General features: G+C 35.8%; 2 protein-coding genes across 3 annotated transcripts in view; one reads left to right on the top strand and one right to left on the bottom strand.

Moving 5' to 3' along the window:
• Positions 1-1,635, top strand: part of LOC117337480 (protein-glutamine gamma-glutamyltransferase K-like) — a 39,425-nt gene extending 37,790 nt beyond the window's left edge. Inside the window, 2 exon segments of the mRNA XM_033898479.1 lie at positions 543-682; positions 1,428-1,635. Coding sequence (XP_033754370.1) covers positions 543-682; positions 1,428-1,569 — 282 coding nt within the window. The 3' untranslated portion in view covers positions 1,570-1,635.
• A 2,064-nt stretch (positions 1,636-3,699) lies between these two features.
• On the bottom strand, positions 3,700-17,651 carry LOC117337481 (dolichol-phosphate mannosyltransferase subunit 1-like). Of its 2 annotated transcripts, none has more exons than XM_033898480.1 (9): positions 17,489-17,651; positions 15,505-15,604; positions 15,183-15,216; positions 13,244-13,320; positions 8,028-8,053; positions 7,699-7,794; positions 5,823-5,891; positions 4,059-4,173; positions 3,700-3,865 (listed from the first exon to the last, which is right to left on the bottom strand). In XM_033898480.1, exons 1-9 carry the CDS (start codon positions 17,587-17,589, stop codon positions 3,761-3,763), a joined length of 723 nt encoding a protein of 240 aa, XP_033754371.1. In that variant the 5' UTR covers positions 17,590-17,651; the 3' UTR covers positions 3,700-3,760. The 2 variants fall into 2 exon arrangements, with proteins under 2 accessions (XP_033754371.1, XP_033754372.1); XM_033898481.1 differs by having other exon boundaries at positions 15,505-15,656; positions 17,489-17,599.
• Positions 17,652-17,798: the final 147 nt, after the last annotated feature.

The raw sequence follows: 17,798 nt of genomic DNA, 5'->3' as shown, positions 1-17,798 counted from the left end.
GACTCGGAAAACCGCGAAATTAGCCCCGTGACATTCAACAACTACATGTATATAGTAGGGTTTTTTTGGCAACAACACAAATGGTGGCGCAAAGGTCACATATGTCAGTTTCCGTGACAATCCTGACCGTGTCTTACCCCCTTTAATGCTATATTACCGCCAAGTGGAATTTCGTCGACACATGTCAGGAATGATCCCGAGTTGGTTTTGACAGAGGGTTATTTTTCGAATCGGTCCTATGTCACTCCTTGTAGATTCGGCATTTTGTGATAAGATTGCATAATCATGGTTTTTAGAAACAAGATACATTTGAAACTTCTTCAATTACAACCATGGGATTCATTTGAAACATACCAGAAATGATCCGGGAAGCATATAGTCTTAATCTCACTATCACCCACCTACTAAGTATTATATTATACTATCATTTTAGTCAGCTGATTGGTCAGGCCTATGGAGGTCTTATTTTATTGAACGCCATCACAAAATATAACTATTCGTTATTGTAAGTGCGTTGGTTATTAACTCTTTTTCTTTTTCAGATAACGTCACCGTCATCACGAACGCGACAGCCTTTTGAGTGCCGAATTTCGTTCCTGAATCCCCTAAACCAGAACCTCACTAACTGTACTATGATGGTGGAGGGTCCGGGGCTTGACGCGGAAAAAGAATTCCAAATCGCGTATGTGTTCACGCCTTGCTTAAGTTTCGATTAGTTTTGCTTTCTAATTTAATATTCATGTATAAGTTGTTATAATACCAGGCATATCTGTTATAAATGCGAGAGGTTTGGTGGTTCAACGGTGCGTGATGCATTCCATTTGAAGACAGGATCATTCTTATGTTGACGCGAAAAGTCAGTACACTAATCTTTTTTTTTATATTTTCTTATATTTCTTGTGTGTATATATTTCGCATTTTCGTGTTAATGTGGTAAAGTATTCTCTGTCGTATTGGCATGGTCACTTGTCCTAATGCGTTGACGCTATAGTATTTACTTTGACCAATTCATTATTAATACTTATGACAGACTTATCTCACATTTAACTTTATGGTTGGATAAAATCACGCCGCGACACCACAAATACAACATACATATACGTACCTGTTGGGAAATGGTGCTTCAAGAAAGAGCAAATATAACAAATAATCAATAAAAAGATACCGCGTGATGGTGGAGAAAAAAAATCCCAACTACTAAAGAGATTTTTGTCTGCGAGTCTCCATTTATCGTCCATGATAAATAGAATGTCAATCCCTTGAGTTGATATTATCAATCCTACACGGTTATGGTACGTCACGATACAATACACACCAAACTATCAGCCAATATCATAACTGGTACATGTTTTTGAATTTGTGTACGCGTCCATTATCATCCAGTATGTGTATTATTTCATCTTTAGGTTTACGTTTTCTATTTTCAGTGACGTGGGTGCTGGTGAAACATGGATTGCCCTTTTGACCTTGACTCCTAAGAAACCGGGACGTCGCCAAGTTGCGGTGAATTTCAACTGTGACCAATTGAAGGACTTAAATGGTGTCACTGAAATAAACATCACGAACTGACCCGGATGTACTAGTATCACAGATATTTACTTACATTTATATAAATAATAGAAAGTATAGAGCGTGGATTACAGTGTAACTCACAATGTTGAGGAGTAACCTTTCTAAAGAATTTTATTGTGACATTATAAGTTGTGACGCCAAAAATTCAATACCAACGGCAAATAAGGTCGGATTGTCATTTTGCACCTACATTGGTTATTTGTGATAGATTATAAATCTCAAGCTTGTTCCCATTTCAATTCTTTTGCTAAAATAATCTAAATCTTCTATAATGTTTTTGTGAATGATACAAAAGAAACAAGATACCTCAGACATGGTGTTTTACTCACTCAAAAGGTACCATCGTGTCAGAAATTATATCTGTATTTGTCGATATACTAGGCACTTAACTATCGAGATTTAATATTTTTATTGAAAAGGGAACAAGATAATGTCAAATTCAGTACACTCTACATCGTAAAATTCCATTGTCAAACCAACGACGACAAGAACACGTAGATATCAAATTAACCGGCATGACGACCGTTACTGACTACGTTTGGTACTTATGTATAAATAATCTTTTAGGTTATATTTAAGCCGTTTTGGGAAAAATTATTTATTTATATTAATTATATTTATTACAACTTATTTATTTATTAGTATCAATGATTCATTTATTTTACATGTATTTTTTATCAGTTTTCATAAATGAATTTACTAAGATTTTTTGTAATATTAATAATTATATTGATATTAAGAACTTAATTTAAAACACTTATAAATATTGTTGATTTTTTATGTTAACAAATAAATTGTCTTTCTTATTTATCAGTAAATCATTCTCGATATCAATCAACGAATTGTTAACATTAATAAATGATTTGGTTTAAAATATTAATAATTGTCTCGTTTTTCACAACGGCATGCCATCAGGTCATCAACGACGGAAACATTTTGCTCCGGCATATCTATAAACACTTTAGGAAGTCAGGTCATAGATATCTTCAGTGTAGATTGACATATATAGAAAACGTAAGTAAAGTATAGCTTTATAATCTAAAGAATTTGCCTTAGAACAAGATGTCACCGAATCAACGTTTGAAGGATAACGCAAAGATGTAGATTGGATGCGTCTACTTGTGAAAGAAATGTTAACGATTTAAGATAAAGCCTTGATAGTGTTCGGTGGCAAGTCTTTTCTTATAAAATACATTATTATTTATATGTATGCATAAATGTGATGATACCTCGATTTTTCCATCATCCTCATATGAGCCCGACTGTTATAGAAGGCTGTATTATTCTTCATCTAACTTATGTATCTTTTTACTTATGTCCTCTGGCACAACTCGAGTTATAGAAGGCTGAATAATTCTTCATCTGACTTATGTATCTTTTTACTTAATATATATTCAAAGAACAAGGAAGCACTCCAGTATAAACAAACCCGTAAAAGTCAAATTAAAAATTGATAATGCGAAGATAAAGTATGAAGAAAAGATAAATTAACATCAACACTTTAAATCAAGAACACAGAAAATATGACTAGATGTTCCGGAATTTTAAGCATCTTTTGGTTCAACAAATGTGCCGAGTAAATCTAAGTCAAATCTAGTCCAATATCAAACACCCAAGAAGGAGACGAGGGTAGTGACAACGGAACATCGACACTTCAAATCGCATACCAACCAAGGAACTGTGACATTGTCTAATGTTGACATTGTCATCATCAACCAGCATTTTTCGAAACTATGTTATAATTTTTTCGTCAGTAGTCGACATTAGTCATTGAGGGTGTAAATCTTGTTAAAGATACTGAAGATACCGTAATTGGAATAGTAATTGTAATTATGTATGTTCCTGTGCATTCTTGCAAAACAAAATCCACCTTCAGATTTACAGTCCATATTGCTACACCGTTTCATTTACAAATGTATGGCAAGACAGGTTCATCACTTTATTTGAAACCGACCCGATTATATTTTCCTCCTGGCACAGATTATTCAAAAATAATTTGATTAGGGGCAGCCTTAGTCAATACTAGGACATGTATTTTGGATGCAAGGAAAATTCTGCATTCTAGGTTTTTGATTGAAATACACATGCATGTAGTGCTGAAATCGAAAGTAAAACATTAACACTTGGTTGTGTAATAAATAATTTTATTATGATCTCATGAGTAAATCAAATATAAAAAAGTATTATATTATGTGGTAGCAAAAAGGTACAGCAGTCCTTTCAGGAACGCAATGATCTCACTTCCTCCCAGCTTTGATTCACCATAAACACGGTCCACAAAGGAAATTGGCACCTGCCACAACATAAAACAAAATTCAACATTGTTTACCGATTATTACTCATTACAAAAACCCGTACAAATTATATCATTCAAAATTATAAATTATCGAATATATTCCAATTGTGCAAGCACACGTATAGGGTTCAATATGAAAGATATACTGATAGACTGAAATCAAACAGGACTGCCATTCACAGATACGTACTTCTCCGATAGAAAAGTTAAATTCTCTAGCCCGAATAATCATCTCCATCTGGAACACGTAGCCTTTGGACACGCATGCATTCACCAGCTTCATGAGAACGTCTTTCTTATACAGTCTACAATCATATCAACAATTTATGGATTATCATATAAGGTTTGCCATATGGGTGAAACTTGTGGTATGTGACATGTGATCAACACTCTAGGTGATGGATAACACAGAACCAGATAATCATGTTCTGGATGTATCCTCCCAAACATTGGACAGACGAGTCTAAATATCCGAACTATAAATTGAATCAATATTAAATACGGAAAAATAATCTATCTTGTTATGAAGATCAGCAATTCTTCCACCTTTCACTGATTTGTCTCCCGTTTTGAGTGTACAAGATTTCTGTCTTTTTTAGCGCGTGCAATCTGTCATACCCTAGGGTGTGACAGATTGCACGTGCTCACTTTCTTCACCGGAAGTACTACCGGAACTACTTTTTTTGTTTACATTACGTCGTCTGCTACGTCCACAAACAAATTGTGTACACAATAATACAGGTCTACAAAAATCCCCAGTCTCTAAACAACTACAGACAACTGAACAGTTTCCAAAAACAAAAAATGTCTGCCATTCTTTCAAATACAAATGAATCCCCCAACTGTAGGCCTACAACTGAAACTGAGAGCACAAGTGCACCTACCTGCACCGATCGCGACAAAATTGTTCAACTGTCACAAGTAAAAACATCGCACAACAGCATTTCCTTGTGCCCAACTCCGTCCGATGTCACAAGATCGGTGTTTTATGGATCCACAATCGGTGGGGGAACATTTAACATCCATTACCACAGCCATAATGACAGCACAAAGTCGATTTCAAAGCGACCTCGTGTGATTTACTCCGAGTCGGACAGTGATGAGTGAGTGACGTCACCCCACGTGAAATGGATGAATGGAAATGTGTGCATATTTCCCGCGGTTTTTTTTGACATGTTTAAAATTGTGTTTCTTGCTACAGACACATATACTGCTGTTATAATGACAAAACAATTAATGTTGTTTGCATAATGCAATTTTAATGTATAACTGAAAGTACCTGATAAAATAAATAGCTGTGAATTATTTGAGACCTACTTTTTCTTGCATAAAGATGTTGGTATGCAAATATTTTGAGGCGTGAAGTACACTGCCTGACAGATGATATTCATACGCCCATGTGTACTTGTTTACAAACAGACAGAGATCGCCGATGGGAAAACACATAAGGAAAAGAGGTGGGAGAAAAATAATCATTCCCTACCTTGAGGGTGTAACAAAGAAATCTCACCCTTCGGGGGAGATTCTTGAATGTCCAAACCCTCCGCAAGCTTTGGGTTGGACATTCAAGAATCTTCCCCTCAGGTTGAGATTTCTCTGTCACACCCTCAAGGTAGGGAAAGATTCTATTATTCTATGACTCGCAGTCCCTATATTGGACATACAAGTCTAATATTATAACTATACACTGAATCAATACCAAATGCAAGAAATGAATTTATCAAATTGTCATAAATAGCAGCAGATCCAGGATTAGAACTCCCTGCTGTTCATCAATCTTAGCTTCACAATTAGCATTTTTTGGGTGTTATTGTATCAAAAGGTTTTATATCAACCTTCGTGCAAAACAGTTCACCAGCATCATCACAATAATAATTACATACTGACCATACGTGTACATCACAACAAGTTTTCAAGGAAAACCAAGCTCCAAAACTATATCTACATTACTTACCTGAAGCTGCCGGTCAGATCTGAAGCTCCGGGTCGAAGCAGCACTTGTGTAATGTAATTTGCTGTACGACTGTTGAAAATACAAAGTAATTACACATACCAAGTAAGTAAATAAGAAACCATTAAAACACGATATGTTCATTCTGATAACTTTATTGATTTTGTTTGCATATACCGCAACTGAACTGTTCAAGAATTTGAGTATGATTTATCTGAAAACTCTAAATCATGCATTGATGTTTTTTAAAAAAATTTATGTAACTTGCTATTTCAAAAATATATGAAACAACAACAGTTTCAAGTGACATTTTTACATTCCTCTATCAGTTATACTTTAAATTACCTACTACATCATGTTATATCGAGGGTTATTTTTATGATTAAATCAAAAATCAAAATGCCATGGGTAAGAACACGTATTGATTAGGAAGGTAATCTATATATATCAAAACAGAATCACTTTGTGGAAATGAGTTACTGAAACGTGTAACAAAGCCACCACCTAAGTAGTTGACCTTCCTGGTGCCTGGCAAGCACTTAATCAAACATACCTTGTGTGGCCCCCTGTGGAAATAGGTCACTTTACAATATCATCTGGATATCAATTACTTCGAGTGGAAACATTCGAGTAAACCTTTCAGTGAATATATTTCAGCACAGTTAAAATTTTAAGGATAACGCGAGTTGTGACTACAACTAACAACTTTTATCAAGTAGTGAGTTAACTTAAATACGAAAATGAATCCAAGAAAATCTCGTCACTGTGATACTTATAGATTCTCTATATTTTGTAGTGTGAAGATACTTTGTATTGTAAAGGGTAAAATGTGCCCTTGGCAGTATTTAGGATGATATTTAGATACTGATATTCTTCTAGTGGAAGTCCGAATTCATAGTATCCTGGCTGTTGCGAGGAAGTTAAATCTCTAAAATCAAACTCTGATCTTATTGATTTATATATGATTGTTACTTTTAAACTGAAAGAAATTCTAAAATAAACCCAAACACAATATAAGCCAGTTGTTTTAATGAGAAAATGATGACATAGTTTTAATGTGCACCAATTCCTCCGACACCAGACAATACTTAATTAAAAATGCTACCAAGGACATCTGCAATGCTAGCAGCATTAGTCCTATTTATAGAATGGTCCCCAACACCCAACTACAATGGAATCATCCACAGGCAGCAAACTTAAAGCAGGCAATATTGCGTTATACTTCTGGCAGAGGACGGATTTCTAATAATCACTCAAGTACTTCATACTCTAGCTGATACACAATTACTACCATGGTAAATAAATTGCCATTGATAATGAAATATAGATCAAAACTAATTTGACACATATCAAAGTCATTTGACAAAGATTCTTGTCCCAATTGTATCGCTCAAAAACCCCTACACAATCATCTACAAATGTACTAGTTTTCAGATTACTCATTACTGAAATTAGTATAGCCATGCATGTCTCTTGACCGATCATGACAACGTGACACATTGCGGATGATATGATGCTTGAATGCTGACATGGTATACCACCAGGAACTTGCATCTTGGATGGTATTGTATTTAGTTTATTTAGTGGAAATAATCGCGTGTCAATATTTTCACGAGTTATAATGTTCGCGTGTGGATATATTTGCATAGATTTCATGGTCGTGAAATAAGCGAACATTTCCACGCCGCGAACATATCCACTTTTACAGTACTTCATGGATTTGATGTCATCAGCTGTACAAGTCCAATAAACCAATAATGCAATATTATCTGGATGTCAAAAGTAATGTTTTTAATATAGTAAATGTTGGAAGAATGTTTTACAAATAAAAAGAAATTATTTTACAATTATGGAAGTTAAAGGGCAGGATTTTACGAACCTCATAAGTTTCCGTTTGAAGTCCCATCCAAACACTCCTCCATCTCCTATATACCTTGTACCCGACACAAGATCAAAATCACCCTCCTTCTGTTTCCTATAAATAAAGGAGAACATGCCGTGAAACTGAGAAACTTTTTTCAGATATAGTAAAAATATACACATTTTCTTGATTTCTAAAAGTAACTCCAATATATGCATCCAGTAACTGTGATAGTCAATTATATAAAACCAAACTATTACTAAAATTGTCTACAAAACGCTTCAAATTTAAAAACCGGTTGATTATTAATAAAACTCATATAGAAAAATATTTTTCTAAAAACTTACTTGATGAATTCTGGGATAAATTTTGGCTGAAAATAAAATTTAAAATGCTTGTTAACAAGAATTACACGCATTATATGTCTCATGTGTTTCCGCATCTCAAAGTACAATAAACTATGGAGAAATTTCATAATCTGAAATGTATGTTTGGATAGCCACGCAAAGATATAAGTATATTCTATGTTTGGTTATTACAGAACATGTTCGTACTCAGAAGGGAATTAAGCCCAATCCCTAGCTAAACAGAAAACTTAAACTTTCAATAGTAAATAAAGTCCATCCCTTAAACCGTCAAATATAGGGAAACATCATAATAGAAACCATGTGCTGCGATGGTCTTGTTTATATACTTAACTTTAACATACTAACACTTGTAATCATTGAACAATTCTGGTTTAACACAAATATTGACGCCATCTGCGGCTACGGAAAAGTAACATGTATCGCTCCGCGATTCCGTCGCATACAAAACAATATACATCTGTAAATTGAATCTGTCACTAGACAAACAATATACAAACATAATCAAAAAACAGTAAAAGTAGGTTCATTGTCAAACTGAGATTATGTACATTTCTATCATATGATCTTACATAATGTAACATATGTGATACAACTTCCCAGATCATGCTTGAGATAGCGTTTATTTTGAAAATACCAGCAGAGAATGAGTTTTGTAATTACCAAATACTCTTGCGCAATTATGTCGAATTGAGAGGAGGAAACAAGAGAATGAAATTATAATAATAAGCATTACAAAGACAACAAATCCTAACCTTAATATGATTCCCCGTGATCATAATTGATATTTTACTCATTCTTTTTTTCTTGAGGATCAGCAACTCAGCAATTGTATTCAGGTAATGTTCCATGACTGGGTAATCAGTGACTTCCATAAGTGATTTGATGACCACCAAGAAAAGATTGAAAACGCTAGAAAAATGACTTCGAGCAGACTTGTGCCAGGGTTTAGCTGCATAGCATTCAAGAGTATTCTGATGGGGAATAAATTACCCAAAAGGACAGACAAAAAGGTAACAACTCAGCTTATCGTGACAGGGGGAAAAGCAAGTGAAATATCATCAACCTGAGGAGAGACAGCAACAGTGCACAGACTCACTATCTGGAAGACGCAAGAGGTTCCCAGCCTAGGAACACCATAGAGATGATAATCAACCTTCCGCTGTTCCACCACAGCGAGACGCAACGAGTTCATCTGGGGTCGATGCAATCAAGAGGGAGAAGCAGATAGCCAATAGCGGACAAATGGAGGAATGTTATGTGACCGAGATTGAGTTACAGGAGCACATCAATGAAAACAACTTGATGATGACTTCTATGGTATATTAGAAACACAGCATTGCAATGAAGAGCAGAAACAAAGATCAAATCCAACACAATAATTTCATAAACAGTGGATTGTGCGAGATTGGAAACAGAGAAACAGAAAAGATCAGGCACAGAATATATACCATACCGAATGGAAAGGCAGGTCAATCGGCAGTAAAGGGAACTGAAGATTCTTAAGACCAGATTCAATAGGGCTACCATGATTGAGAGAATAGGATTACAGCAACTGTGTGATGATCTCCGGGATTGACGTTAAGGAAAAAAAGACGCAAAAAAGGCAAGGAAAACGGCGGCATTCATACAAAATCCGTATGTATTCTCATCATCACTCCTTGTGAAGACGATCTGGAAAATGTGGCAGTGACAAAACACAAAAGAGGAGATCGAAAACTATCTAGAAGAGGCGCATTCCGATGCTGAAGAAACATACCACTAGTGGAGTATCATAGGATACCATCAGCAGACAGAGCATACAGTCCCATTGAATATGAAGGAGATCAAAATATCACTGATGAGGTAAAAAAAAAAAAAAAGGCGAGAACAGTGTCTGCACCAGAACCAACAGATGTGTCCAAATCTTCGTAGACGGCTGTTGAGACTAATGTACATGTATGTTGCTTAGAGAAAGGACAGGACAATTCTCAGGCTTTCTGGCAGAGAGAATATGTGTGAAGAACTTGTTACACATCAATCAATTCAGAACAATATTCTTACTTATATCCTTACTCGGTGTGGATGGGAAGATTTTCTTCCACATATCCCATACTTGCCATAGGAATGACTAAATACATGACAGAAAATGAGTACTGACTTGTTTGTACAGGAGGAGGGGATTCCAGGTTATGATGTATTGAGCACATAAGTGCCTCGATCAACTCATCATGGAACCAAGAATCAACCATTGTGTCATGACAGTCATAATTTGGCTATATAATGATACTCTACCAGTTGATCGATGAAGCACTACAGCACTATGTCTTAACATCAAAATGGTAACCAGAAGATACTTCCAAAACATCAAACTCCGATTCACGGTGGGAGGCATTACAGGCATGGCAGGATTTGGAAAAGAGAACTGTCACAGGATGTGACATCTCTGTGATGCTCTTAGTGTTTTAGACGAATCTAATCATCAGGCAGCAGGCAGAGAATCGTGGGACAAGCGAACAGATCGGGAGATCCGGCTACCTACAATAGGGGCTTCGTCTATGACCTGACATGAACGACCACATCATATATACAGACACGGTGGATCTTGACCATTCTGAAAAGATGCGGCTAAACGGGCAAACAGCTTGGCCATCAAAAAGGCAAGGTAACGAGAATTTTACAATGGAGATCCAATGGAACAGCATCACGTCCACAATGAACATCCCGATAAAGTGTTTGGGAAAATGAGGCTTGATGTAAGTTTGAACGATTACAACATCAAAGTGATTTCAAGCACAAGTGCAGGAAGACCTTAAGAAAATTTACAAAACTTGACTACCAGGAAAGTTCAAGGCTGACTCTACCTCGACTAACATGGTGTCTCACATTGTATGAGGTTACCACAACAACACTGGAGAACGGTCGGCAAATCGCTACCTACATGTCTTTAAGTATCTCGAAGTTCCACAAGAATAGCTTCCAATTCCATCATTAGAAAAAGAGTTCAGGGAAGCGAAGTCAAGACATGTGATAACTGTCAGAGGCTCGAAGGATGAGAAAATCCGAAATGCTAGCATCGACACCAGAACGGTAAGGAAACGGTCATCGAAGCAGAAAGCCGACAGAGACTCAGGGACATTATGTGTGGTAACATGTGCAGGACAACATGGAGTGGGAATAAACAAGAGGCCCATGGGGCCTGTATCGCTCACCTGGTTGGATTAGACCAAATGTCAAAATAATGTTCATGTTCAATTCGTTTTATTTGTAAATCTCAAACAATGCTATATATGGTTATAGTGTGGGGATCCCAACTACTTTAAAGAAATAATTAAGTCCAGACTCTCTAAGGCCTGAAAGATCTCAAGAATTGAGAGTTTTTAGAACATGCATTCATCACTTTATGACTAGTAGAGATTTTAATGAATTACGTTTATTTCCCCTATGGGGCCCCGCCCCTTTGGCCCCTTTGGCCCCTTTGGGTTTAGAGTCACCATTTATGCAAATCTGATCTCCTTCCCCCAAGGATGTTTCTGACTAAATTGGGTTCAAATCCATTCAAAACTTTGACAAGTAGCGATTTGAAGGAATTACCTCTATTTCCCCTATTGAGCACCGCCCTTTTGGCCCCTCGGGGGTCAGATTCACCATTTATGCAAATCTGTTCCCCTTCCCCCAAGGATGTTTCAGACCAAATTGGGTTCATTTCCATTCGTATCTTTATGACAAGTAGCGATTTAAAGGAATTACCTCTACTTCCCCTATTGGGCCCCACCCCTTTGGCCCCTCGGGGGTCAGAGTCACCATTTATGCAAAATCTGTTCCCCTTCCCCCAAGGATGTTTCTGACCAAATTGGGTTCATTTCCATTCGTATCTTTATGACAAGTAGCGATTTAAAGGAATTACCTCTATTTCCCCTATTGGGCCCCACCCCTTTGGCCCCTCGGGGGTCAGAGTCACCATTTATGCAAAATCTGATCCCCATCCGCCAAGGATGTTTCTGACCAAATTTGGTCAAAATCCAATAAGAGCTTTTTGACTAGTAGCGATTTGAAGCAAATGTTGACGGACGGACGGACGGACGACGGACGCCACGCCATGACATGACCTTCGGTCCAGGTGAGCTAAAAAAGTGCAGCAATGGGGAACAACAGACAAAGCTGGAAAGAGGAAGATGGTCCAAGATTACATAAGGGACAATGCGGAAGAAATCAGGAAAGCAAAGGTGTGGAGATGGGGACACAGAGAGTATGGACCATGTGGGAAACAAATGATAGACGACTAATGTGGTCTGACATATCGAACTCTCAGCCATATGTTGTCTTATGTAACAAATTAACAATGCTATAAATCAGGGATGATACAGACGGAGACAGAGGGCATTGCTAACGAATTGGAAAAGGAAAGAGGAGAAAAGAAAGTAAGATAAGTGTCAGATATTCATCAACTTTGGGCATTTCGGAGAAGCATAAAAGACAAAAACTCATCATACTGGAATTCTTGATGACTTCCGACAGAAAACGGTTTTTTCCAGACATCGTCCATACTAACCTATGACCAGACATGCTCATTTGGTCACATTAGCGAAATAGAATTGTTATGGAGGAGTTGACAGTACCCAGGGAGGAGCTGTATGAGGAGACATACAAATGGAAGAAAGAAAAGTACAGAGTCTGGCAGAAGATGTAAGATGACAGGGATTGAAAGTTTTGGTCTCTTCTGTGGGGATTTCCAGCACAATCGTACAATCACTACGTAGGATGTTCTTAGCACTTGGGGCCAAGGGTAGAGACAGGAGAGCAGCTGTTTATCCGACTTTCAAAGACAGCATCAAGCTGGCTATGGTGGAGGCGACAAGTCAGCAGCTGGAAGCCATGCACAGAGGGCAGTGATCTGGCCAATAGCTGTCAAACTGCCACTTTTGTTTAGGACTTTCCGGGATAGGAATTGAAATGCCATGCAGTAAGAGAGGGACCTAGCTAACAATGACTGTGGATCAAAAGCTCAGCAATTGTATTAAGATTATGACCATCTGAAAGTGGTGACCTTATAATATAAGAACAAAGGGTTCTCAAATTTTCCTGAGTATTAATCGCCTAGTGATAGTTTATATTGAAATAATCTGTGACATTACGCTCCAGACAAAAAATTGTTTCCTTACAACACATGACGTAATGTGTAATGCTAGATGTATAGTGACTGATATTAAGTGACTTACGTGGTGTGACATATCAGCATCCATTATGATCACATAGTTCCCTGTTGCGTGTTTTACTCCATGAATGTAGGCTGTGCCTACAACGGAAATAGCATATGTGTTAATTACATCCATGTTGCATTACTTAAGAGTTGTAACATTAATATTGTGAAATCTGAAAAAAAAGTAACTTGAAGTTAAATCCATTTTGGTGGTATCAAATTAGAGTGACAATAATCTACAAAATATAATGTAAACATAAAGTCAAATCGCTTGTTGGATGTGACAAAACTTAACAATAGTCACTGAGTACATGAAACTCATTATCACTATCATGGCTATCATTTAAGGAATGTTACAACAAAGAAGCAGGATAAAGTTACCATGTAGGAACACCTGGTAGGTACTTTTAAGGGTCTCCAATTCTCCATATGTAAACTATTTTGGTAAACATTGCCTGACCACTTGTGTCATCAATTTCAATTTATTCATGAGCAATTTTTTTTTCTATTCTTTCATGATGTTATTATAATAGGACACCCTGTATTTGTGTAGACTGTGTACATGTAAAACATATTTACATGAGGGTAAAGGGGATGAAGTGGTTGATACAGATGTTAGATAGGCTAAGGGAGGCAACTGACTTTCAAAAATTATTTTTGCTGTATTGCACATGTATTTGGGTATCTCTTCAAATTCGGTAATATTTTCATGTAGTAATTTAAAGACCGATATTGTGATCCTGATTCAAAACCTACCAGAATTAATTACCTTCACCTATTTCAAAACTATTATTAATAAATATTATTTCAAAATATCAAAAACAAAAGGCCTGAGGGTCTTAATTATTGGTCACCTGAGTTCTGATATGTATTATGCAATTAAAATTCATATTTTAGTTGAAAAACTGTACCTACAAGTAATTTTTAGGGTATTTAATGCACCAAAATATGGAAATTTGAACTTAAAAAAAAAAAAAAAATCCTACTTTGTTATGACTGAAATCATATAACTTTTCTTGTAGTGATAGATAAAGATAAATATAGATTACAGAAGACTAAAAACATTACCTTACCATAAGAATAATAAAACTTATTATTGTTGTTTTTCTTTTTATCACATAAAGAAGAGTGATCTCCCCTTCATATTTATCATGTTGTTTTGTTATCTTCCTGGAGTCAAAAACATGGCTCCTGAATACAGTAGCATACTACATATGTATAAGTGCTAACAGGAAGGGATAACTCTTACAAATGGTACTCGAGGTACTCAAACTAGGTCTGATGTTCGATTGGGAAATCTTTTCTTGGGATGAAGCATTTTATGAGTGTTTCATATCCCATTAACACATCTCACCCTAATGACCTTGAAAGTATATCAAGGATTGTTTATGATTAGTTTAGCAAACTTTGTAGTCATTCATCTCAGCATGCTATTAACAATCATCATGACTTTCCTCTTGGTTACTGACTAGAAGGCATTTAAATATTTCAACACACTTAACCCCTGTTACCTTGAGAAAAGTTCAAGATTATTTATTTGAAAAAAAACTTAGTAGTCCTTCATCCCAGGATGGATGCTGCTGGTCAAATATGAGCATGGACCTCTAGGTTATTGGGAAATGCTTAAAGAGTGTAATAAATTTGACCCCACTGACCTAGAAAGTTGGCCATGGTCATACATTTGAAAAAACTTGGTAATCCTTCATCTCAGCATGCTATTGTCCCAATGTAATGACCCTGTTGGGCGTTGAGAAGAGGTAGTTGAAAGAGTTTAACACATTTTACCCCATTGACATTGAAAGTAGGTCAAGTTCATTCATTCAAAAAAACTTTGTAGTCCTTCATTCCAGCATGCATGGACAAAGGGCAATTAGAATAGGTCACTTGAGACTTTGTCAGTTTAAAATTATGTCTTTAATAAGGAACACTGAATTTTAATGTATATTGTTATTACTTACCTAATCCAAGTTTCTTTTCCCTTGGTCTTAAAACCTGCAGAAATATTCGAAATTGTAATAAAATGTGGCCTTATTTGTTCATCAAATGCATTTTAATATAAAATTCCATAACATGTAAATTGACTAAATATATTTAACAGATTTTTGCACCCTAAAGGAGGAATGCAGATAAGGAGCACTTTTTCATCACCAGGTCTGTATGAAGTGATTTCACAAACAAAAATAATGAAAACATAGTCATGCATGATCCTTTAATGTTGGTTGAACTGTGTACAAAACTGTACGTACCACATGAAAATGAATTTAAACTAGATTTGCTTACAATTTTATCTTTTCCATAAATCTTCTCCAGTTGTTTTGCTGCCTCTAGTGTTCCATCAGGACTGCCGTCGTCAATGATAATGATTTCAAAGTCATAGCCACTGATAACAAATGGAGACGTCGTCAATGATAATGATTTCAAAGTCATAGCCACTGATAACAAATGGAGATAACGGAGAAAATAAAAGAGCTGAACTTAATTATCTGTATGTAACATGCATGTCAATTTTCAGTTAGACTACATGCAAGTTCATTCAAGTAATTTAATAAGTACCAATGTTTGTTGATAATGAAAAGTCATAATAATCAAATTTGCATACTAATGGCTAATGTCAGGGATGGACATACAGGGATTGGAAACTGTACATGTCTCTATCTGTTAGAAACGGTGCAGTGAGATGACACTAGCTACTTTATTGTGAGCCACTTTTCTCCAAAACTTCTCGTCCAATCGTTTCAATTTTTGAATCTGTAAAAGCTGAAGACATTTCATGAGCACTGATAAAGTTTCTGTAGCGAATGATTTCGAGAAGTTGCTAAAATTTTGCATAAATAACTGCCGATTTTATGTAATGTCCGCTAAGTGTTCGTAGTAAGTAACAATTATTATCAAAATATGCTACGTTCTTGTGAACCACTTTTCTCCAAAAATACTAGTCCAATCTTTTGTATTTTATGGATTAGTAAAAAGCTGAAACATTTTTTTTTGCTATAAAGTTATTAAAATTTTGCATCAAATATGGTTTATTTTCAGCAAGCTTTTTTCCAAAAGTACTCATCCGTGTGTTGTTCCAATTAATCAATTTAATTGATGGTTAGTCGTTTTACCTCTAACTATGACTAATCAATTTTTGTGATCGATCATGGTTTGACTGTAACACAGAAATTTTCAAGATTTACAGCCAACAACAATTAAATAAATGAATGATAACACTGGTAAATTGAAATAAAATTGCATTCAACGACATTTTAAAACAGCTAGATGCCTTAAAACATATATATCCACAACATTTTCCCCTATATCGGTTAATGTTTTTGCAGATATTCTCTTTTGGTTTATGATCAATAATCGATCATCGATTGTTTAAGAAATGTGATGATCGATTATGAAATTGATAGGGATTTGATTTTTTTCATTATTGAATCAATTAAAAGCTGAATACGTTTACATTGCTTAAGTTTAATAGCAAATGATTTTGAAAAAAAAATAAAAAATAATTTTACATCAAAAAACAGACCTCTGATAAAATATATCCAATTTTACCTAATTAATGGCAATAATATTTATAATTGTAAGCAGCAAACTATGGGGAACATATTTTCCTTGCTTTTATCTTTAACTGTTTTGAAATTAAGGTATTTCATTCAAACCTGATTTTTCCTTCCATTTTTTTTTTCTCCCTTTTTAAGTAATAAGTATCAATCTTAAGTGCATGTTATGTACAACAAACCACCCCAACCTGTATCTTTATGCACTTACATGATGAGAATGTATATTCCCCTATTTTTCTTAGGATTTAAATTTCCCAAATTCCAATCGAGATATTCAATATCTCTAGCTTACCTTTCAAATTGCCTATTATATTTGACGTAAATGCCAAATATCTGTCCTTGGTATGGATGATGACACTGTTCCCTTAATTTGCGTCATTTATAATATGTATTGTATATATATCAGATCTGCATTTTTATTTATCGAGTGACACCACCTGTACAGTGTGGTTCACTGTTTAATATAGTCCGGGGTTCCACTGGCCCTGGAACCAGTCTTGGACATTATGATTGATAGATATCTGGTGCTGGGCACTATGTACCAGACATCTATATACGTGCATCTGTAACAGTCGCACCTGCACATTACTGTAGCCATATCATGTCGGAATGTCTGGTGTCGGGCCTAGGGCCACAGGAAACTCGGGCAATATTCAATACAGCAGATAAATAGAAGTAAGAATAAGAAAAAGTATCGACGCTCGTATACATACCTTTCAGTGAAGTATTTAACAAGTAACCAAACGATCAGTGGAAGGTTCTCCCTCTCGTTATATGTTGGCAGAAGAACAGAGTACTTGTCTTTCGACGCCATGTTGGCAGGGTCAAAGTTCACAGGGAGAAGTAATTTTACATCCTAATATTTATTTCATATCTGTACTTGCATACAGATATAGAATGTTTAGATCAAATGAATATTTAACATTTTATTTAAAATATAAATCGTGGAATATATCTACAACTATTAAAATAAAAAAAAAATCACTTTTAATCGTCAAATGAAACAAGTTCTCCAAACCGGAA

The sequence above is a fragment of the Pecten maximus genome, chromosome 11 (assembly GCF_902652985.1).
Source record: "Pecten maximus chromosome 11, xPecMax1.1, whole genome shotgun sequence".
In the NCBI taxonomy this organism is placed as follows: Eukaryota; Metazoa; Mollusca; class Bivalvia; order Pectinida; family Pectinidae; genus Pecten; species Pecten maximus.
The sequence above is the reverse complement of the archived record's forward strand: the minus strand, read 5'-3'. Positions and strand labels throughout refer to the sequence as shown.